We start from the raw sequence: 24,014 nt of genomic DNA, 5'->3' as shown, positions 1-24,014 counted from the left end.
TTTTTACGGAAATCAAGAGGGAAGGGGAAGAATTTCGAAATAAAGGACACCGAAGAGTATTCTCTGAGACAACGAGCTGCCAAACGATGCGCTCGCCGAGGCGGGGAAAAAATGGGGAGGCATTTTCGTTAACGACCGTACGGGAATCTCGTAACTTGTATTACATTGTAGGGTGGGGTGGATGGCGATGAATCGTCGCATAAATCACACACGCTGGAAGCACAGAGGCGTCCATCACCGCCCCCACATCCGTCCATCCGTTCGTTCGCTCGTCTGTCCGTTCGGTTCGTCGTAGCTACGTCTCCGGGTCCTCCTCCGGGAGGGCAGGGAAAGGATGGCTCGCTCGCAAATTAGTCACTGGGGCCCAGATTACGGATGGACCACCTCCCTTGCGATCCGCGGGTATCCCGTTTCAGAAATGAACGCCGGGCGAAATTAAACAAAGTACTTCTCCCGGGGAGATTCCGCCTTCGGGGAGGCGCGACGACGTTACATTCATCGTCAACGTGTCGTTTTGTTACGGTAAAAAAAAAAAAAAAAAAAAAAAAAAGAGAATGATATGGACAAATGAGATCGATAAATTTCAGCAAGGAGTCATTCAGCGCGAAAACAATTTTCAGGGAAGAGCGAGCGAACTTAACGCGTTCTCGTCACACGAATCGCAAGATTAGCACGAAAATGTGCATACGTTTTGATTTGCTGTACGCCGGACTCTCTATTTTATCGCAGTATTAACCTTGATTTATTTTCGTTGCAGGTGGAAGCTACCGATCCCGATTGCGGCGTAAACGCGATGGTCAATTATACCCTAGCCGGACGACTGGAGAACGAACAGTTCCTGGTGCGTAGTGATACGGGAGATATTTGCATCCGGTCGTCGCTGGACAGAGAAACGGCGCCTTATCTTGAACTGCCCGTCATTGCCACCGATAGAGGTTTGTGTCATTTTTTTTTTTTTTTTTATTATAAGACTGTGCATTTATTTTTAAAAGATTTGATACGTATATGGATTTATCGGAACAGTCACGATTTATTTGCCATTAACTATTTTCGATATTATTAACCTTTTAATTTTTTTTACTAATTTACAATTAATAGTATTAATGATATCACGTTAGAATCGTCGATTTGCCTCAAAGAGATAAAATATTCCCAGATATTGATCTCTCCTTATTATTTGATATTAAGTACCGCAGTTGTGATTTTTCTCCTCCCCGGAACTTGTTGCATCTAACCGCCTAACAACCACGGTCATTGTAATTCGAAACCGTCGCGATAAAATTTCGTTCGATCGCGAGATCTCTCACGCCATCGCGATCTCTCGTTTCGACGACATAAGAACAATGCTCGGCTCCGCTATTCGCGTGCGAGTACCGTGTACACGCACGGGGCGTCGATAAGACCCCGGTGAGACAAGCGGGGAACACGTAGAAACAGCTACGCGTGGAACGCGCGCGTTAGAAACTCGCGGGTTCGGAAAACGGGAAGAGAAACAAAGCGACGCATCGCGAAGAGGAAGAAGCCGGGCCAGCTATCGGCTCGTCGAGATCTAGTAGCTCTGTAATAGGGTGTATGATTTATGTCGACGGTAGGCTCCGTGGCCATTTTCAACGCGGCGGCTCGCGGTCGCCTTATGAGAAAGGACAACGGCTGAAGGTCCATTGATCCATGAGGCCTACCAACGGCCGTTGCCGCTCACCGATCCGGTAGCACTTCGGGAAAGAGGGTGAGAAAGCGGCGAAATAGCAACTGGGAAGGAAAATGATAACTAGTGGTTGAGAAATAAGAAAGGGAATCCGAATAGAAGCACATTGCTATTGTCGGCGTTATGCTGTTTTGCAAACTGGGAGTGCGTTCTCGCGTAATTGTCGCTCGTTATCGGTACGATTGTTCGCCGTGCGGCACCGGCGACACTATCCGACAGACAATAGAATCGGCCGGATATGACGGGCGCACCGGCACGCGGGAACGGCATTGCGAATACCGCCGCGGTGCATCGCAATACCGGCACGAAGTGATTTATACCACCTGCTGACGAGGACGACGGCCATCTCGGTAAGAAACCGAAAAGCAAGAGAAAACATTTCCATGACGGGCTGCTCCGCGGCAAAACGGAAGTGACAGCTCGTGATAATAAATAAATCTCATCTTCTCCCGAGATACATGTGTACACGCACAATGGAGCGCAGTTGAGCATATTATATCCGAGCCAAAGACTCCGACGCGCGGAAATGATTACAAATACCTTCCGGCGATTCGCACGTCCTCGCGCATCTACTGCTTCCTCATGGCGCCGCGCGGGCCCGGGAGAGACTCATTAATCCTCCTCCTCGCCTCTTATTTTTACCCCGGCGATTAATTCTTCTTATTGCCCGCTAGTAATTTGCGCGGAGAAAATCATTTTGGCGCAACGGCAGTAAAGCGAATCGCGAGCCACCGTGAACCGCGCGGGCCAGGTGCGCATGATTTATACCACCTGTTGACGGTCGCTTCGCGTACGGCGACAACGAGGAGTTGCCTCCCTGTCCCCGACGACGTTGTGGTAGTTTCGCCGCTGTCAGGAGGTGCAAAGAAGCGCCGTATATCGTCGTCGATATTTATCTGCGAGAAACGCGGACGATAACCAAACCACGGCGAGGTTTTATCGCGTTAATAGCAACGGATAACGCCGCGCGCGTTTGCGGCGATAATTATTACCTGCGCGCTCAGGATCAAAGCGGAGATCTGCGAAAGGCATCTGCTTATACGCGGAATTTTCTTGCGCGAGTTATTTTACCCCGGATCCCGAAGACGAGCGGATGCGGAATCGACATTAAAACGCGAGGCGCCGAGTCCCCGAAGCCTCTCAGATAATCACTTGGAGCGGTTGACATTGATTAATAAATTTAGAGCGATACCCTGCTAATTTATTGCCAACTAGATTAAACAATTAGCGAAGTAAAATTTTCCGATCTCTCGTAGCTCGCGTAGCTCCGAGGGGCGTGTAGGTATGTTACTCCGATCGGCTTAATCTCGCTGCCATAAATTATAGAGAAAACAGATAACATTTTAAACTCGCGATATGTAATCAAATCTGTTGAAAAATATTCTCTCAACGCATTCGTTTGCGTGATGTGATTACTATCATCCGGCACGTATATCCGAACTGGATTTTCTACCAGCGAACCTCTAAAGCGACGGAAACGACCTCCACTCGGCATCGATTACACGCGACCGCGATATCTTAATGTAATTTCCACGTTAATCTCTCTCCCATGTAGTTCCTGTCGTATCGGGATTTCTCCAACGATCAGATTTTATCGCTTATCTGCGATTTATTATCGTGTTGATGGAAAAATGTCCAAGACGTTCTTTTTATTTTTATTTATTTTTTTTACTTTTTTTCTTTTTCAATCTCGATATCGCGTTTCCGCTCGTGGTTTTGTATAAAGATATAGAAACGTAAAAAATGCAAGGAATACACGCTGGGAAGTGACTTTATTGGCACTGGTGTCATAAATCTTTGGGGCAAAGGGGGGGGATTTAACTCCAACTGTCGTTGTTCGGGCCGTTTTTGCGCTTATTTATTTCACCCTTTTGACTCCCGTCGCGTTACCGTGCATAATCTCGGATATGTCACTGGTGCGAGTTTTCACTTCGTACTTTGTAGCGTGGTGTCGGCGTGCGCACGTGTGGCATATTGATGGGACTCTCCATTTTATCCGCACGAGAAAAAGAAGCGGAAGTTTACGCGAAGGTATCTACTCGCGACTTAAAGAAAAATCTCTCGAGCTGGTACGTGGGGAAAAAAAATTGGAGACGATAAAAAGTAATTTTTAATTAAATCCGTCGATATTTACTATTGCATTTTCGTAAGGCGCGCTCGTGGAAGTTATTTCATTTCTCGCGCGGCGCAATTTGACCGTGCGTAAAGTTGAGCACCGCCGCACCTACCGGCCGCATAAATCTCTCGAAGGCCCCTCGTATCCCCCGCCGCACGAATCCCGAAAAGAACTCATCCCGACGATCGACCGCGTGAAATTAAAAGGGCCGGACTGCGGCGGGCACGAAAATATCAGGCAACGTGCATTAAAATGCCGTTGAACTATCCCCAGGAAGTCGGTATCCGTTCGCATCTGGTTGCGTCTTCCGTGTCGAACGCGAGAACGCGTAATCGATTTTTTTTTTTTTTTTGCCTTCGCAAGAGAGGAGAGAGAAGCGGGGGAGAGAGAAAAAAAAAAGTTATTTGATCCGTGGGATGTGACTGTGTTCAACAATTAAGGAATAAGCGTCGCTGAAGGCACGCAACGAGTTTCTTTTCGATAAGTTTCATTGACTGTGCCCGAAGATCGATGCCTTTCGATGCTTCGATATTTCACGGACGATCGGAGGCTTCGTTCCTCCACGTACCGAGGTAGGAACCGTAGTGGCACCGAGGATCGAGGATCGGAGGACGGGCTCTTGACGCATGACTCCAATGATACTCGCACCTATAAATCTCCTCGCGCTCGGGTGAGCTCTCCGCGCGGTCCGAGTCCATACATTACTATGAATTACGGTTGTAAACCGTTTAAACATCGGATTACCCGTTTTACATACTGTCTTTGATATTAACACTTGCGTCGCGTATCGCCTAAATCCGAGGCGGCGGTCATGAGTGCGCGGTGCCCCGTCGCGATTTCTCATCGCTCCCCGGAATTGCGTTATCGCGAAAATCCGCATAGAGAGATAGAACTCGCGAGATAATCTCCGATTAATTTCAAATGAAAGACGTATGGTAATGGCCTGGCAATATAGTTGCAGCGTGCCATTGGCAAAGTGAAGCCCTCGCGGGTTTAAACGCCGGTCTTCTGGGACAACTAAACTTTGAACGACATTTATCACCGGCCGTGAAAGGCTACGCGGAATGCGATGGGGTGCGCGATGCTAAAGCACAGGAATAGTAGCGTAATCGCTTCCCTCGTGACGCCGCGGTCATTATCGCGCGTAGCTCACGGGTCAATCGACGTATCAGCGTAGCAATTACCTTACGGTGGCCCACGATGCTCTAAAAGAGCGCGGTCGTTTGAGGGGACTCCATAAGCTTCTCACGTCTGAAATATTACCACGAGCGGCGCATTACCTCGCACGCGGGGGTTAAAAGGAGCTCACGTCGACGCACACGTGCTCACGTGTGTCCGAATAAAATGAAGGGAGAAAGTCGAGATACCGGCCGAAGGATGCCGAAAGAAGAGCGGGCGAAGGGAGCGAGATGAAGCGGGGAAAAAACCCGATGAACGGAGAGAGCGAGAGGCTCACCGGCGGTTGATTGGGCTCGAGAAAAGGCCGCGGGAACGGGACGTTCGTGATTTATGCAGACCGGCTTCGGGTGCGTCCCCGTAGATTCGTTCTCTACGTCGGCTAATACCCCGACATTATTTGGCTCGATAAGAGGATTTCGGCCGGGAATGAAATAAACATAATGTGCTCTCCGACGCGCATCTCTCTCGTCTCCGCGCGTACATTGTGGAGTACTCACGTCCACCGGCGTGGTATGTACGCACACTCAGCGCTGCCCGACTCCGCTCGATTCCGATAATTAATTACAGATTATAAATCAAGCCTGGTACGGTAAATAAAATAAAATCGCTAAAAGATGACGAGGTGGAAATTCAGCGTTCCTTCCGTACCCAGCACGAGGGGTCCTCGAGAAATTTCTTTTTTTTTCGCCACGCGCTCGAATCTTAATCTTTTCCGTTAATCCAGTAATTGTAGGTTTAACGTTATATCTAATGACTCGCTGTATTCTGTTTGCAGGGGGATTAAGCACGATTGCGATCGTGCGGATCCAGGTGACGGACGTGAACGACAATCGGCCAATTTTCCAGCCGCAGCATTATAACGTGACCCTGCGCAACGATTACATGATGTACAATCCGATCTTGAAGGTGGTAGCGACCGATCGCGACGCCGGCTTCTTCGGTCAGGTCGCCTATCGCATCGCCAGCGGCAACGAGGGAGGGATCTTCGAAATCGATCGCAAAACCGGCGAGATGAGCGTGTCGCGGCCTAATCTATTATCCCGGTCGCCGTTATATCAAATCAACGTTACGGCGACAGATGCGGCCGGCCTGAAGAGCATCGTCGACGCCGAAGTTAAGATCACCATCTCCTCCGCGGGGCACAGAATCGCTACTTGCGAGAGGCCGTACTACACCGCGACAGTAAAGGAAAATATCCCGCAAAACACTGCCATCGATGGCATGAAAAGTACCGCGACGCCGTCATCTTCGGGAACTGGTAAGTCTATTCATTGCTATATCAATTACAAGCTGCGCGTTATCACTCGTCGTCGACGAGATTATCGCGACCGCTGATAAATGATTAAATATAATTTCCGTCAATGTATTTTAATTTACGAATTTTCGTGGTTAGTATATTTTTCTTATATTTTTATTTATTTTATTCTATTTTTTATTTTTTTTTTTTATTTTTTTTTGCTTGCGTTGCATTTGCATTAATTCTGAAAAGTTTGAGAGCTATTTTCGGCGTAATATCAACGCACCGACGGCATAGAGTCATTTACGATGCTTGTATAAGGGCGCTTGCACGCTGGAGCTAATCTGGCGGTCTTTTAGAACAGAGGTACGACCATCGAATGCCTCGGAAACGTATTCCACGCGCGGCGTTACCGCGTTAGCATAGTCGCGTCACGAGTGAAATGCCGAGGACTCCGCAAACGCCTACGTATGCATACGTGCGCATGAACGTACATATATCCCGGCACGATGTGCACGGCTCTAAAAGCCGAAGCGCATCACGAATGAAGATGCCCATTCTGTCTTCCCTTCTCTTTATTCGAGATCAAGCGAGGCGGTAGCGACGTATCGAACACGCCGCAATATCCTTTAGCATGCTATTTAGAAATATTCGCACCACCGGAGACGCGATATAAATCGTAATAACGAATAAAAAAAAATATCTAAAAAAAAAAATTGAATAAAATCTTGAATGCGAGAGCGTAATCTGACGGAGGATGAGACTTCGAGTTTGAGCAAACAGGTGGCCGTGGAAAGAGGGAGAGAAATGGGATACGCGCAGCGGGGTGGAGAGGCTGATGAGATCGTAGACGGGTAAAGTGGGTGGAAAGGAGGAGAATTGAGCACCGGTGAGGTCGCGGACGGGTGGGTGGATTGCTCCGTGCCGATATACCGAGACGCGGCGTGGCGAAGAGGGCAAGTGATCGAGGGGAGTCGAGAGAAGGAGAGGAGAAGTACGTATCCGTGTTTCCACACTGGTGGTACATCCGATGCAAGATACGGCGCGTCACGACCCGCGCTCGCCGCGCCGTATACGCCGATGCGCCGTGTAAACTGTCCCGCACGAGTATCGAGCAGCGTGGCGCGGTACGTTATGCGCCCGAGAAGCTCTCGGCGAGAACGCCGAATAGTTTACACGGTGGTGCCTTCCCAGCCGTATTGTTCGCCCGGTCCGTTGCCCGTATATGCAGCCCGTTGCATATCAATGCGCGAGGCCGTGCCTCCCCCGCCGAACGACGACGCGGATCTCCCTTTTCTCCCCCTTTTCTTTTCTCCTCTCATTTTCTATTCCCTTTCGTCATTCTTTATTTTTTTTTGCCGGAGCCCTTCATCCGCGGCTTCGCTCGTCTCGTCTCCACTTTTTTTTCCGCCGCGTCAAGTTCCGTTTCGCGCGATATCAGTCACAAATCTGTACCCCTTACGACTCGAATGTGAAATGTAAAACATACAATGAAACGCGCCCGCGAGATACCTTATACATGACACGAAACAACGAATGCCGTCTCGGACGTCGCGCATTCAAAGTCGTTCTTCCGGCATCGGCGCGATCAGCCGGCCGGTCGGTTTCAGAGCCCGGTTTCAAATCGGCCACGCGTTCGGCTGCCGTAGAACCAGTTCGCGCAGAAGAACGCGGCCTGACACTCAGGCCTGCAATATTTGACACACGGCAGCCAATCAGATTATCAGATTAAAGTTGAACGGGCCAGCGATCGGTCGGCACAGGTGCGGGTCGCTTTGGCTGTACCGTTGAAAGAAAGAGGAACCTCGCGGGCGCGCATTGACGTGGACCAGCGATTCGCGCTACCATTTCGCGACACCTGTTCCGCTAATCCGGGTCGAATAAAGCGAGACGGTGAACTTTGCCTCGAGTTTGCATTTCTATTAGATCGTTACAGTCGACCGATCGCCTTTTAGCGTTGCATTAAACACGAACGATACTGAATGTCTCGATCGATATCAATTTAATCGCCGATAAATTTTTTACGAAAAAGTATTTTAGACGACACGTTAAACGAGAGAGATATTATTCAGTTAAATCTTTTTTATCGCGAAAATTGCGTGTATTTCCAAAGTTTTTTTAATTCGTCAATCGTTAAACGGGTGACTGCCAACAAAAGAGCGATCATTTCGTCGATGCTTCGAAACTGTTGAAACCGACATAGACGAACTCCTTATTGGGAAGCGGTCGTTCGTTTCGCGGACGGTTGATTGTCCTGATCCTTCCATAAAACCCGGCGACAAAGTGAGGAACGCGCTTCATTTTACGGTCGAGTTTATGGCACTTGAGGGGACGAAGGGGAGAAGAATCAACCCGCAGTAATCGCGTCGTCTAGAGAAGACCGGTCTTATCTTATCCGCGGAATGAGCGGCCGCTCCCAGCCTTGTGCCGAGGCCGACCTTCTGCCGGGGGAGGTGAGGGTGTCTAGAAATCGCGATGACGTGGATTCAGAGCCTGGAAACGGTCTCGAGACACGAATTGGCTACGGCCGGGACAAAATTGTCGGTTGCCGCGCTCGTTTTATGCGGCTAGCTCGACTTCGTTTCGATAGGAATCTCGCGGTGCGCGCAGAAGGTGCAACGCGGGAATGCGAACGGTGATTGACACGTGGGTCGCCGGTAGAAAGTACGGGATCGGTGACATTGAGACGGGTCACGTTGAGAAATCGATGGGCAACGAGTCCAGTCAATTGGTATACACCGAGGTAGTTTGCTCTCTCGCTGGCTTCCCGCGAAAGCCCGGCGCAACACGAAACAAGACGGCCGTTATTGAACACCAGTTTCGCAACACGCGGAAGAGGCGATAACGACGGTAACAAGCGTCTTCGTTAGAAGGCCAAGGCGCAATCGGCAACCGCTCATCAGAAAGTCGCGCTGTTCTTCATCTCTCTTTCTCTTACGAATTTTCTTGCGCTCGTTGAAGATTCGCGAAAAAAAAAACGCGTTAAACGTGCAGATGTCTATCTAATTATTAGGTATATATCATTTTGATTCTAACGTTAATTCTGAAAGTGATATAATTATCGCGTACGAGTTCGATGAACTTTTACAATGAAACCGACGAGAAGGACTATCGAGAAAATTAATCGCAGAGACGCATTTGCGGAATTAAATTTGCATACTTAAGACGATGTAACAAGATGCTTTAAAATAAAATTTTTTTTACCAGTTTAATGTTATTTTGCAATACCAGCTTGCCCCTTTTCACAGCGAATTTTCTACTCCCGATTATTTCTATTTAATTCAAAGTCTGCATAATTAGAGAATAAATCTCGAAGTAATTTTCGTAATCTCATCCCGACGTTCTCAAATTGAGTACTTTTCGAAACCTGGCATTCTCATCGAAAGAATGCGCGCCTCTCGAGTGTTGGTCGAGGAGACACGAACCGAACTGAAAGAACGCAACTGGTGAAAGAGAAAGATGTGAACGCGAAAGAAGGAAGAGATGGAAGTGGAGGAGGAGGAGGACCGTCGTCGTCGCCGAGGTCGCATAAATCGTCGTGAGTCGGATTCCGGGCAGCCGAACGCAAGCCGCCATTGTCCGAGACTTTTTGCCCTTTTTTTTTTCTTTTTCTTTTTCTCTACCAAGAGGGGGCTGCCGCTACGGAGCTGCACTCTTTGCATATGCTTTAAATATCGCCGCTCCGCGTGTTTCGCTTTGAGGGCTCCCAGTACCATGCTCCTCTCCCTTTTTCTCTTACGCGCGAGGCAAAGACGGCACGAGAGTAGGAGGAATGAAAGATGAGGAACGTCCAGAGAGGAACCCGAAGTTCGCTGACTGTCGAGTCCTCTCGGCGCAATTGGAGAATTGCATTAGATGCATCGCGGCATTCGCGATTTGTATCCCGCGCCGCTTACGAAAGCGTCAAACGCGATCTCGTATCGGTGGGACATAAAATAAGCGGTTTCCGAAATTTACGACGGGACGTAACTAAACCGCTCTTATCAGTCGCACAGCATCGTGTCGTTCGCGAATTTAACTGTCCGAATTTCCTCTAGGTAATGATACGATATAAGAAAATACGGGGGGGGGAGGGAGGGGGCGGGGGCGAGAATCGACAATTTGGGAATTACCTTAAGCGAACACGACTCTAATCTTATCCGCGCGACACATCGTCCGTCTTTAGCGAATTTAATGATGACACCATAAAGATCAACGCCGCGCTGGGAAGTCGTTTAAGGCTGGTCATAAAGATACATCCGGATATAACGTGTAAAACGATCCGGCCGTAATGTCACAGAATAGGGTATAATCCACAAGTTTCGTCGATGATCAAATCGTAAGAGATGCTCGTCCGAGTTAATGATGTGATATTTCACCACTTACTCCGTCTTTATTATTAATTATCGCCGGTATATCTCAATATCGTTCCCTAACGCGGTCTAATTTCCGTGAAAACGTGACATTCGGCTTGGTCGAATGCCCAGTGAATGGACACGTTCCCGAGGTACGTATTCCTACTTACGAACGCGATTCAGATCGCCGTGACGCACGTCGCCCCCTTTTTTCCCTCACCGTCGCCGTTTCTTCTTTTCGTTCTCGTCTCGATTTCTAGCGAGTCTTTCTTTTCCTATTCTCTTTCTCCCGTTCCCTTTGTTTCACTTCACTTCTCGGCCGCTCTCTCGTGCACGTCGTGCTTTCGGTGGACTTGCAAATTTCGTGCGGCAATCGCCTCTTTGGAATCCACGGCGGGCACGGTCGGCGGTGGCCGCAGAAAAGAGGGAGCCCTGCCTAAACCCGCGCCGGAAAGATTCGCGGATCGAGATAGCGCGGCCGCTGCCACGCCGGAACGACGAATGCTCGCGGTCTGATTTGCGTAACGTTCCCGGAATTTCATCCGCGACGCCATATCCCGCAGGCCTCTTCCCCGACCAGTTTTCGACTTCGAGCGTACCAATCTTCGGCTCGTAGTCTCCTCTCGTGGATCGCTCTTCTCGTACTTCATTCTTCGCGCGCGGTCATTGTTCCCTACTACTGCCGGGATCCGATTGTTATTTAAAATTATGCGCGCCATTAATTCAGCAGGCAACTGCCTTTGTCCTCGAGGTTTTAATTAGTTTCTTTCGAGCACGTCCGAGCGGTCAAAGAGCACAAAGTTACGTACGGTGTACACATAATTAATTCGCCCTGTCGTACCTAACGTCCAACGTTTTCATTACTTTCCTCGCGGGTCAACAGCTTTTACTTTATTCTTATCTACAATTATATCTATAATATTTATTCATCGCTCTTTATCGGAATTTCCTGCATCCTGAAATACCGTTCGCGCTTACGCCGGGGACGTGTTTCCTCTCCGCCCTCCTTTCTTTTCGAAATTTATTTTATCATTGTTCGCCGCATTATCTCCGGGAGCGCTAGTCGCGAGATTGTTGCGGCGACTATTGTTACTCGACTCGCGATTCCGCACTTTACTTCGTCAAGGGTGGGTATCTTGGAAAAGCGCCTTTGAACGTATTCTACCGCGGAGGTCGTTCAAAAGATCGGTGGAATTTGCAGATGCTCGCGAGATACACCGTGCCGCAGGTACGTCTCGCTATCTCGGAAGCATTTGCGTGCGCGCACACGGATGCACTGTACGTGCACGGTCGCTTGCGTATCGTCGCCTCGCCGTAGTCGTTTTCAATCCCGCGCTGCAAGCTGCGTTCGGGGTAAAAAGGAGCAACGCGGATCTCGCGGAAATCTCAAGCGCGCTGCAACCGACGTTATAGCTTTCCGATCCAGCAGCCGCATAGCTCTTGTCTCTTCCGGTATTCGCGTGCCGCTCAATTTAAATGCTACAACGTGCGTGGTAACGCGAGTGATCGGTCCGCGGATGTAGATAAGGGAGCCGGGGCACCATTCTAAATTTCTGTTCCATATTCTAATCACGTATACCTCTTATCGGCGTACCGTTTACACCGAGATCTCTCAGAACCGAAGATGGCGGAATAGAATTTTTTTTAATATCTCTATGAACCTGCCTGTTCATCGTCCGTTCGCGTTGTAGCCTCGCTTCGTCGACGAATAAAACCAGCAAGATCGCCGCGGGGGAAACTGGCTAGCCTCTCCCGGCGATATTCCTTCTCTATCTCGTCGAAAAGTTGCGCATCGATTATCAAGATCGTTCGTACCGCATACGTTAAAAGCTCGAAATCACTCGCAACGCAAATCCTACGAGTATTCTTTTTCCTTGCGTTCGCTTCGCCGTCCGTTAACGTTGGAATTTATGTACGTTCCATAGAATTACGCAAAATGCAAAAAAAAAAATTAAAAATGACTAGAATTCTATGTTATCTCTCTTGCAAAAATTAATTTTACGTCCGCTTAATAACTCGAAACGCTACCAGAATAATTGCCACCCTTACGATTACTCATAGTGATTGAGAAGTACTGTGTATCCTGTAGATACGCCGATAACAATGTACGCTGACACGAGAAAAATGATACGGAGGGATGAAGATGAGATAGAGTAGGATCCTCGGCCCCGTATTCCCTGTATTTCTTCGCGTCTTCTATGACGTGCCTGCACGACTCTTATCGCGCGCCTCGTTATCGCCGTTCACCATCGCACCGTGCGATGTGTGGAGTCCCCTTCGCGTGTGTACGTGCGCCCGTGCATATTGTATATCTTTTTTTATTCTTTTTATTTTTTTCCCTACGAAACCTTCGACGATCCGATCCCTCGAGCGGCTCTCCGCCGCGCTTGGAATTTCGTCGAGCTGGCTACGGGAGAATTACCGCGGTGTAATCCTAGATGAGATTGTGTCCTGACAGAAAAGAACCGAAAGGGGTGCCGGCGGTACGCGATAGGTGCGCGTGTCGATGTTCCGCAAACGGCGATTTCACCGTCGGTCTTTTTACCTAGCAATATCCTCCGTATAATCCGGTCTTATTGCGAATTGCCGGATCACTCTCAATTTACCTTACGCTCGAATCGCCCGAGCGTTTCGATCCCGCCACACTGACACGAATTTAATTCCTCGTTTTATAAATAACCCGTCGTTTTACGTCGTATTTTTTAAGATAATTAGAAGAAATTATGCGTGCGCTACGCGCTCGCTATTTTTTAAGAGATCCCACCCGATTGCAAATTACATAAAAAAATTGATGCGACTTACCAATCTGCATGAGCATCAGCGGAGTTGAAGAGTTCTGCCGGTGACTGTAACATAAAATGCAAAATATTAATGTAGAGATGCTGATATATCAATTAATAAAATTAATAAAATAAAGTAAATTTTTTTTTATTAAAAATTTTATTTAAAAAATTAATGCTCACCTAAGAGTTGCTCCGCCGATGCAGGATGCCCGTCCCGGGCCTGCTCCTCCTCTCAGTTTGTGTGTCGAGCCATCCTTCCGCGCACAAGTAACTCGCGAACACCCCGACCGTGATTTTAATACCGCGAAAATTACACAATGATCACTCGCGTGTTACATGGTTCGGCACTCGCGATTAAAAGAAAGTCGTGTGTCGCAAAACTACGCCCGAATACTCAGCGGATCTCGCGGGACGACCGACGAACCGACCACGGTTCGTATATCTTAATATCGGCGGTGACGATACCCGTTGACGACGGCGGATGCAACTGCGTCAATCTGTAACAGAAGGAGATATCAAGTTTAATCGTAGTTATCGTGCCGGATGGGTTTTTGTTAAACGGAAGTGCGAATTACTTTCGGTACGGAGACATGTGCTCGTCGCGCAGTGTGTAGGACGTGTGTACTCGCGCGACCGCTGGAGAAGGACGGAGCGAGAGTGGGAGTGGTGGGGGTATATGCCTAACGCGCGGCACGTAAGCTCTCGCTCGCTCTCACCCCGCTTCCCCCCCGTCTCCCCGCTCCCTCCGCGTCTATCTATTCCTTCCTCTCGTTCTTTTTAATCGTACTCGTTCTCTTTAATTGTAATATTAAATTAGTATGTCTAGACAAAGATGGTACTTTTATTAGGTCGTTCTCGATCTCCGAAAAATCGCAAAGACCGTCTTTGCCTGGACATATTAATTAAATATTAAAATTAAATCAAACCTCAGCCGACTTGACGGCCGACGTTGACTCTCGCTCGGCGGACTTCGTTATTTAAATTATTTAACTTCGAAGAATCTTGATTTTATTAATTTATTTTCACGTAGCTGGAAGCTGGGCGCCATTATATTGTCACTGGCCATTGTCTTGTCTGTCTCGCTTACCGTACGTTTCTGACCCATCTCCCCGGATACTTGCCGGACGTATACCCGACCATTTAGCCGCGTCTTCACTCTGGGATGTTTAATGCATGTACGAAGCTCTATTCGTTTGTTCAGACGACCCGACGCGCTCGTTTCTTGCGCTATTGTGCGTCGCATGTACATGTGGTCAATTATTTGCTCTGGTACAACAAACTCCCCCCTTGATTACGTGTAGTTCCCTTCAGTACTTTTAAACGCTTCAGACGTCATACACGTCTAATTTTTTTCTTTTTTTTTTTATTAGAATTTAGTAATGAAACGCCCTAAATATTGCCGGAAACGGATTGCAAACGCATATACGCATATCGAATTAATTTTATAACCATCCCTAAACGCAGTATAGTAACGCTTAGTAAGCACAAGCGGATAAATATGTCTCGCTGCGGGAGACAGATCTTGACACGTTAAACAGACGTGTCCGTGAGACAGATATGATCAGTCAGGCGATCGATAGATCGAATATCCTTCGGTCAGCTGGCTCGGACACCTTCTGTGTCTAGGAATGAAAGGTGGACTCGCGAGAAAGAGACGTGCGGCTGAAAGTAAAAGAGCCCGCCTCCCCCCGGTTCACGTGTCGTAGATTGAGCGTTTTCGATTTCTTGCCAGTTTTCAATTACACGCGAGCTGCGTAAGAAATGACCGTTCTCCCATTAACGAATATCATCCCAGGCAAGAAGATTGCCGCGCGACCTCGATGTTTAACGTCTCGCGGGCACCGGAGACGCGCTACGGGACGCCGATATAGCCGTAAACGGACACTCGAAACGCGAGAGGGTCGGAGGAGACGGGAGGATAGAGGTGGCTGTGGAGGTTCGCTGTAGAAGAACGAACGAGGAGCGCGCAGGAAAGAGAGACGAGAGAGAGAGAGAAAGAGAGAGAGAGTCGAGACCCCCGTCAACGACAGCATACCACCGCCATGGTATCGTTTCTTCATCGCATTCGTCGCGTCGCTCGACGCTACCACGACTCGCGGCTAATCATCATTATTTAAGTATGAGATCGTTTTTCGCCGCGCGACGGCGGTAGAAACCGCGTGCTCGCGGAGGCATATGTCGATCCCCGTCGGTGTCTCGCCGGCGCCTCCGCAGCGATCGCGTCGTGATTTCCGAGCGTTTCTCTCGGATACACCGAATTCTTTTCTTAATTCGCACTTTTCGGCGTTTCATCTTTTTGCCATTGTTAGGATGCAGATCTTTTTCGCGGCTGTCTCGGCCAGTAAACCGTCCTCGTTTGGCGTTTGTCGGTTTCCGTTCGCACGTAACACGCGCGCAGCTCCCTCAAGGATCCCGAATTCCCGTAGATTCCGAATTTTATAGCGCTCGCCGTGCGACTGTTCTGGAACACCGTTACGACCGCGATATCGAGAGATGCATTTAGATTGGAAGCCGCTAAGCGATAATTATAGTCGCGGCGAACGACTCGATTGGCCATTCGCGCTGCCCGCAACTCGGCATTTCTAAGCGTATTTCCGAAATTTGATTACGCGCCGTTCCCTAATTAACGAGATACTCAATTCCTCGTTCTGGTTCGGCGCGACCGGGCTCGATGGATCGTTTTCGCGCGGCCGCGCGCTATCTCGATCGTCGGCTATAAGCGGACCCTACCGGTCCAATTAAAAATCCACGGATTTATGCAAACGGTTGGCCTTTCATTCCGAGACCTGGCTTGACACCGGACATTCCACGGTGCCCGCAGGAATAATCGATTGCGCCTGAAGCCGCGTGAAAAGCTGTGGCAAAAACGATACCCCGTTACATACGTAATAAATCGCGATTACTCTCGCTCCTTTTTGTCACTCCGTCGTTACCAGGTACAAAGGATTTAACAGTGATTTGTTGACACAACGATTTAACTATTCATCGAGACCTGACAATAGTTCCCGAGATCGCGAATACGTTTATTTAATCCCGGCACGTTTTCGCGCGTTTTGCTTCTCGAAATTCTGACAATAAATTAAAATTTATTTAAATGTTTTAAAATTAAAATAAAGGAATTTATATATTCTGTTCATTGTCATTGGACAGCAGCGTGTAAAAAAAAAAAAGAAAAAAAAATTATTAAAAAAAACAGAGCATCCTGTGCTGCGGCTTAAAACAAACCTTTCATGATTCGATTTGTTACGGCCGCGGGATGAATGTCACCGTTGACACGCGGAAGAGAGCGAAAAGCGTCGGAGCGACAAAATGTCTATCAAGAGCGACCATCAGCTTCCTTCGGACGATGGCGAACGTTCGTCATTCGTGTGGTCGTCCGCGAGCGCTACCACGGTAACCCGCCCTTGAGGGAATTGACCGGCTTCTTCCCGGCAATCTCGAGTGGGACGGATCCGTTACGAGCTAATTAGTAAAATAAGAGAAACCGTCGTCGCGAGTTACACGGCGTCGTGCCGGCCGCGTAGGCACGAGGGATTTCATGCTGCGAGACCTTCCACGATCCGATCATCGATCTGTGATTTATCACGCGATACAAACGTGGCTCCTTGTCGTTTTCGCGTGCGGCTCTTCGAACGTGGCAAGTAATTATACCGGCCGTGTACTTTACGATAAATATAGTTCGATCCGACGCGGATCGCATTCGTCGCGCGACGAAGACGAAGGAACGTCCCCGAGGTGGACACTCTCCTCGGAAATGAAAACGACTTGGGGATCCGCAAAAAAATAGCGAAGCAATTCTAAATTGATTCACGGAGAGGCACAGCGATCGTCCTCTCGTGGATTTCTTACTGCTGCGCGAACGTACAACGTCCAGAGATCGGTCGTCTCGGTACGGCCAATTATATATTATCGTACGCGGCCAACGGTACGCTAGCGATTAAAAATCGATAATTAATCTCGAACTAACGTAGATATGCCGTCTCGGACATTTAATCACTGTTACCGGTCTCGTTTAAATTATTCTGCAAACGAGACTAGAAGACGAGCTTCTGTTTGATGTGTTTCACGATGTGGGATGCTTAACGTTTGCGAAATATTCATAAGACTCGCGAAACATTCCGTGTACGCGTTATCGTTAATGATTATCAGTCAGCAAGAGCAGCGCGGAAGGAACTGAAAAATTTCTCCGGGAGGAAAAAAAAAAAGAAGAATAAAAAAACGTTAATAGCGCGTTATTAAATCCCGCAAGAAACGACGCGGGAGATCTCATCAGGAGCCGTCTAAACGCAAGTCGATGCGCGAGGTATGATACGAGCGTAGAAAAACCCTATTACGCGAAGAGAGGGAGGTAATCCAGAACGTCCAGTTTGGCGCCGTGATTGAAAGTCCACGGGCAGACGTCTTGATTTCAATATAACGACTTCGCCACCGATCGCAATTACTTTTTGCTCGGGTTTCTTGCCCGGCGTACATGCGAGCACGCGCTTAGCCGTTCGGTCGCAGGGCGAATATTGTTGGCCGCGCGCCAATCTGAATAATCACTCCCTTCGTGCCCCGGACGCGACCGGCGACGGTTGCGGTGACCCTGCCAGGGGTACTTTCAGTCAAACGTGATTGCACCTTGCGTCGCGAGGCGCTAGACGAGACCCCCGCCGTTTCCTCTACCCTCGCGAGCGAGCAGCCCGACGTGCTTATTCATGAATGCGTCTCGCCGATTAATCAAGGGAGCGTGTAATTGCGAACACGCGTCAAACGTCGCTCGCGAACTGGATGACCATGACATCGGGGGACGTCTTTTTACGCGGTGCCCGCGATACGCCGCGCGGGTCCCTCCGGCGGAAATTTGCAGCGCGGCGCGGCGTCGCGAAAGAAACCACCGTGGAGTAATAACGAAAAACTAGTGCTGTTTAATGACGAGCAATTTGTTCCCTACATTAGATCACCCCGTGAAGACACGCGTTTCTGCCGGTGTGTACATAAATTGCGGGTATGCCTACGAATGAGGCGGGTAATGAAGAAGGATAATTAGTCAGCGTCGCGTTTCTGCGACCACGTTAGAATCGCGCCGTGCGCACCCAGGCGGCGGACGCGCAGCTTTATTTTAAAGAAATTATCGTCGGGGATGATTTATGGACCGTTGCGTGCACGAGTAATTGTCGGTCAACCTAACGGGGGATCGCTCGCGCCCTTCGTTTTTCTTTGCGCGTTTAGACAATTAACTGTGCGCTCGCGTTGCGTATTGAAAGTCGCAGGACCGTTCCGAACGCCTGTGCGCGTTGAACGCGAATTTCTATCAACGCGATCATTATCGCGCGCTCGTACTCTGCCGATCCAGGAGTATTTCCCTGCGACACAACGACTTCATTTCAATATATCCTCCCGGCACCAATTAGAAGCTTTGCTTCGATTTCTCATAGCCAGCCCCGCTGCCCACACGACACGCACACACGCCTGCACCGTACGTATCGTAGCGGCAAATGTAGCCCCGGGAGCATTATCGAAGATAAATAAATAGCATCCTGCTACCGCAATCGCATGGGCATCTCTCGATCTTTGCGTTGGTCATCGTCGTTGTCGCTGTCGCCATCACGGTGCGTGTGTACGAGAACGATCCAGATGTAAGCGGGACAGAATTAACAACGATAGAGATGGAGAACGTGAGGACGAGTGGGAAACGAGAGTCAAGGAACTAGAAATGAATTCCATTTGTACGATTGCGAGAGAAGGATCGTAAAATAAAGCAGAGCGAGGGAAAAAAAAATAAAAGAAATAAAAAAAAAACTGAGATGAAAGAAGAAAGAAACGAGCGCAAGAAGCGAAGGTAAAAGAGCGAGAATGAAATTCGCGGGAATGAACGAGGAAGGAAAAGTCTCGAGAAAAAGTTACGTGCATGTACTCACGTTGTTTAAAATTTAATAAGAACGGAAACTGTGAGCAGAATTATCCTGCCTGTTTTCGCGCTGTTAATGCACGGCAAGTCGGTATGCAAGAAGTATCGCGTGCGTGAACGTACGCAGCGATCGCGCCAAGCGTGCATGCAGTGAAAGCAGGATATGCTGATTTGTAAACATTGACCGCTACCTTAGCCATTCGAAAGCACTTATCGATCGCAAAAAGGAAAGGAGAGCCGCAATAATGTTACGTGGTGGCGCGATGCCGTTTAATTTCCCGCCGCCCATCCTGATATCCAAACGTTCGCGTATTTCGAATTTTTACGCCGAAATTCCGCGGGGTCGACTCTCCGCCGGCCGCGGTGAAATTTCTCGTAGAAAGTCGACGGAACGTCTCGCGTTTTAACCGTGCCATTCGTGCGGAGAACGCATAAGGGCGAGAATCAGTAATGAGTGCGTTACGGGTTTCTTTCCTGCCCCGGCATCGCCGGCAAAAACTCGCTCTCGATTCGATCCACGACGCCGGAGGACGAAGGATGCGAGAAGGAGGTCGGAAGAGTCCGTGCGCTGGACCGGCGATCTCTGCGAATTAATCAAATACGCGAGCGATTTGTCTTCGTTACACCCACGTGGGCACCCCGGGGGGACGCGTGTGTAACTGGGGTGACGAAGCCCTCGCGAACAAGCACCGGTGCGAGAAAAACGTGACCGCGTTACATATGCACCTTGTACGCGATTATTCTAAATTAAAATAACGCTCTGTGCGACGAAAATAGCACCGCAATTAATGTTCAATTTAACTCATTTGTATTCCCATAAATTTTACGAAATCATTTTACGAGACTCTGTAAAATTTGGCTACCTAATAAAAATTATTTTATCGTAGTATTTACGATTCGCTTGCTCGAATTTATTTCATTGATTGTAACAAACTAATATTTAAATAATTGGTTGACGATTCTTTGAGATTTCCTCGGATAAAAATCCGAGCCGCGGTACGTTGTATCCGCGAGAAGAATACGTGATCCGCGCGCTTTGGTTTTGTTATTTATTACCTCGAGATTTATTGCCAAATATGCGTATCTTAATGGCTAGCTTTCTCGCCACGGCGGCTTATGTGGCGGAAAGGGACACAGATTTGTCCGGCGTGTCATACCCTTCCGAAGTCGCGCGTCGAAATCCTTTTGCACGGGCAGAATACTCAAGCGGTATCCCCGGCGTATCGGGATGCGGAGTAAATCGTAATTATATACGGGGAGTAGTACAGGATCGGACCTTCCTCTCTCGCGGCGCTGAGCCCGTGGAAAAAGATCACGCGGACGTTTAATAACACGGGTACCGAATGCTGATGGGTAGAGGTATCGCTGTGGATATAAAACGCGTACATCTTCCAGACCAGTCTCGCGGTACCAACGCATTCGCGTAATTACACGCGCGCCGCGCGTATATGTTCACGCAAGAGCACGGTGTTTCGATCCTTCGCACACACATTTCGCGAATGAGCCGATGCGTGCTCGGGACGCACGTACACGAGAGCGCGCGGACCCCGCGTACGCAGGGTGTCTGACCGGACAATCTTTCGGATATTACGAAACGAGCGGAGGATGATGAGGATTGTATCAATGTCCCGACGTGTAAATGCTCGCGGAATTATTTAGCGTTGAGAATTAAGGTACTTTCTTACGGATCATACTTCGTGGTGATTTTGTTTTAATTCCCGGGCAGAAATATGACGTGTTCCGAGGTGTTGGGCACCGCTGCCACGGACGTTCGTGCCGTTATTCGCGCCTGTGTGCGCGCGTACACGTCCACCACACTCCGTCGCGTGCACCGACGCTAAAGGGGGGAAACGAGGGAAAAGGACGAGCCGAGTTGGATCGAGTATAAATAGCGGTCTATAAATTATGCCGTCCACGTACGCGACCGAGTACCATCTTTAAGGGATTGGCCGAACGGCCCGATGTCACCCGATGTCACCGACGACACTCGATACGGACGACACAGACATCGTCGCCGACGACGAACGCAGACGTCACGAATTGTCCGCGGAAAGGGAACCGACGGCTATCTCTCAAACCGACTCATTCGGGACGATAACGCTTCCCGTCCACTTGGTTTTTTCTGCCGCCCCGCGAAGAAAAACTTGAATCGCGATCAGACGGCGGATGATCTCGTTACGGCGGATCTCCCGCGGCGGGTTTGTCGAAACGCGTCTAAGAAGGCTGCAATCCCGGATCCGATCGTCAGTTCCCGTTTTAGCCGAGACCGATCGGTCGTAGCAATTATCGGGACGCGTGCTGGTGCGTGCCTTATCTGCGTGCGTACGACGGAATACGTCTGTAATTGGATGTGGCCCCACGACGTGTTTTCGCGGCGCGACGTCGGATAACGCGGGAAGGCCCATATGATCGTAATGAATTGCCGTTCGACCGGATTTCATACATCATTAATAAAATGGTTAATTGACGATTGCGAAAAGTAAACCGGAGGGGAGGGAGAGGGGAAAAAGCGGCGTATTTTTTTTTTTCATCAATTTGATTAAGAGTCTTTTTATATCGGGACGACGTGCGTTAACGATCCGCCTCTGACTCGATACTGACGAACTAATGATTTTTGAGAGAGATCTCTCTGAAATAAGCCGTCCAATTATCCAGCATCATCTATCAAGCAGCCGATCGAGGACACGTTTTCAACGCGACGCGCTAGATCTAAACGGGCCGCCGGGGTATCCCTCGTCGTATCGCGCCGCTCGAACACCGCGATAATTCCGATTTTATTTCCCTGAATGTAAGATCCTCACTGGTTCTTAGGAAGGCGTGGGCGTGCGGATCGCCAAGCTCGTTACTTCGAGAAAACGCTGCGCGGCTGGCCGTGCACGCTCGCGCCGCCCGAGTCGTTCATCACGGAATTGCATCTGCCAGCGGTAATGACCGGCCAATTTGGCTATTAATTGATTCCGAAGCACCAGCCGGCTCGCGTGAGGAGGTCGAACGAGGTCGATGTCGTGGAATCGATAAACCGCCATTATTCATCCGTCGACGCTTATTCACACTCGCGTGCGTGTGCGGAGCACACATGCCCCGTTTGCTCTTGCCGTATAAACGGCGAACGAGATCGGTTTTGTATAAACGTAAGACCGCGGGCCATCTCGCCCATCTGTGTGCAACCATTGCCGAAGATTGGTCGTGAGATCGTGCCTCCGATCGGACACGATTCTTCGAGCGCAACGCTTCCCGATCATAACCGTGACGAACGAGATCTCAACGACGCGCGACAGACTTTGCGCGAAGGACTACTTGCATGTTAGCGACCGCACTTATTGTTAGACTAAATCTCTTTCACGTCAGATCATTGTAATTTTAACAAGAAATAAATTTACTCTGTTTTTTTTTTCAACAAATTAGAAAAAAAAAGATGCGACTTACCAATCTGCATGAGCTTCAACGGAGTTGTAAAATTCCGGTGACTGTAACATAAAATAAAAAATATTAATGTAGACGTGCTAAGATATCAGTTAATAAAATTAATAAAAAGTTAAAGCTTTTTTTTCTTTAATTAATATTTTATTTTAAAAAATTCATGCTTACCTAAAAGTTGCTCCGCCGACGCATGATACCCGTTCCGAGTTTGTTCCTCCTCTCAGTTTGTCTGTCGAGTCATCCTTCTGGGCACAAGATACCGAACTTCAAAATCTCCTCCTGGACAGTATAAAAAAATATATTAAGTTGTGATATTTATTCCTATAAAATTAATACGAGTTAAATCGTGACGCGAAATAACGTTACTAGCGGCGTGTCCGCTAGCTAAGGATCTTTAAAGTCACGCCGCACGGCGGAGTATTTTTCTAATGATCGATGTGCGTTTCGTTTCGCTCGTTGAAGATCGTCGATATCGTAAAAGCAAATCAATTTGACGTCTTCATTAGAACTTTGTGTAGGATCGACAGACGGGGAATTGACTTTAACTAGTTATCGATCTCTCGGTTTAGCAACGTACGCGACGTAAGTATCGTGATTTAATAGCAACACACGTCGATCAACGTCTGGCGAGCCAGGGGCCATTATGAAAACTAAATTGCGATAATGCAAATATTCATGCAAATGCAACCGGAAACGCGACTACTTTTTGATACTCGCGTCATAATTTATCGAGATTATTCCGATATAACTGTTTTAATTAGTCCCTACCGAGGCAAAGTGGACGACGAGACTTATTATGAATAAATTAACACAATATGTGTTTCTCTTCCCTCATTTAAAGCTATTTTTTCCCCCCTTATTTATATCTGATACACGTACATCTGTATGCATTATTTAAATTATGTATTCTGCATTTCCAGGCGAACGACCAAGCAGGTTTTATCTGGCAAGAGAGGAAGCTGATCTCTCGCTGGATCCGAATACGGGGATGCTGAGAATTCGACAGCCGCTCGATCGGGAAACACGTGACAAATACATTCTCAGCATCGAAGCACGTAACGGCGGCTCCGTTGGATATTGCCAGGTAAATTGCGCATCCAGATAATCATCGTATCTCGGTATTAACTCACGGTAATTACAGTCGTTTATCCGTGTTCTCAATGTATTTATCTTGAATGCACATATAATAATTGCGAGGCGTGCAAAAAGTGCGTGCTAAGATTTTCTTTTTTTTTTTTTTTTTTTTTTTTAATTTCCACCGACAACGTTAACGAAACACGGGTAACGTTTTCCGCTTGACGCGTCCCGCAAAAACGCGACACCCGTCCATGCCTTTTTTTTTTTCGTTAC

At 48.5% G+C, this 24,014-nt stretch overlaps 1 protein-coding gene across 1 annotated transcript in view; it reads left to right on the top strand.

Annotated features, from left to right (window-relative positions):
- The window catches only part of Ds (dachsous cadherin-related 1), a 271,196-nt gene that overhangs the window by 220,408 nt on the left and 26,774 nt on the right, over nt 1-24,014 (top strand). Inside the window, exons 2-4 of the mRNA XM_070671613.1 lie at nt 758-935; nt 5,776-6,258; nt 23,585-23,748. Of these exons, the coding sequence (XP_070527714.1) occupies nt 758-935; nt 5,776-6,258; nt 23,585-23,748 (825 nt within the window). The remainder of the gene's footprint in view (nt 1-757; nt 936-5,775; nt 6,259-23,584; nt 23,749-24,014) is intronic.

Source organism: Cardiocondyla obscurior, linkage group LG23, assembly GCF_019399895.1.
Source record: "Cardiocondyla obscurior isolate alpha-2009 linkage group LG23, Cobs3.1, whole genome shotgun sequence".
NCBI lineage: Eukaryota > Metazoa > Arthropoda > Insecta > Hymenoptera > Formicidae > Cardiocondyla > Cardiocondyla obscurior.
Note: the sequence above shows the minus strand (reverse complement) of the source record. Positions and strands in the feature narration are given on the sequence as shown.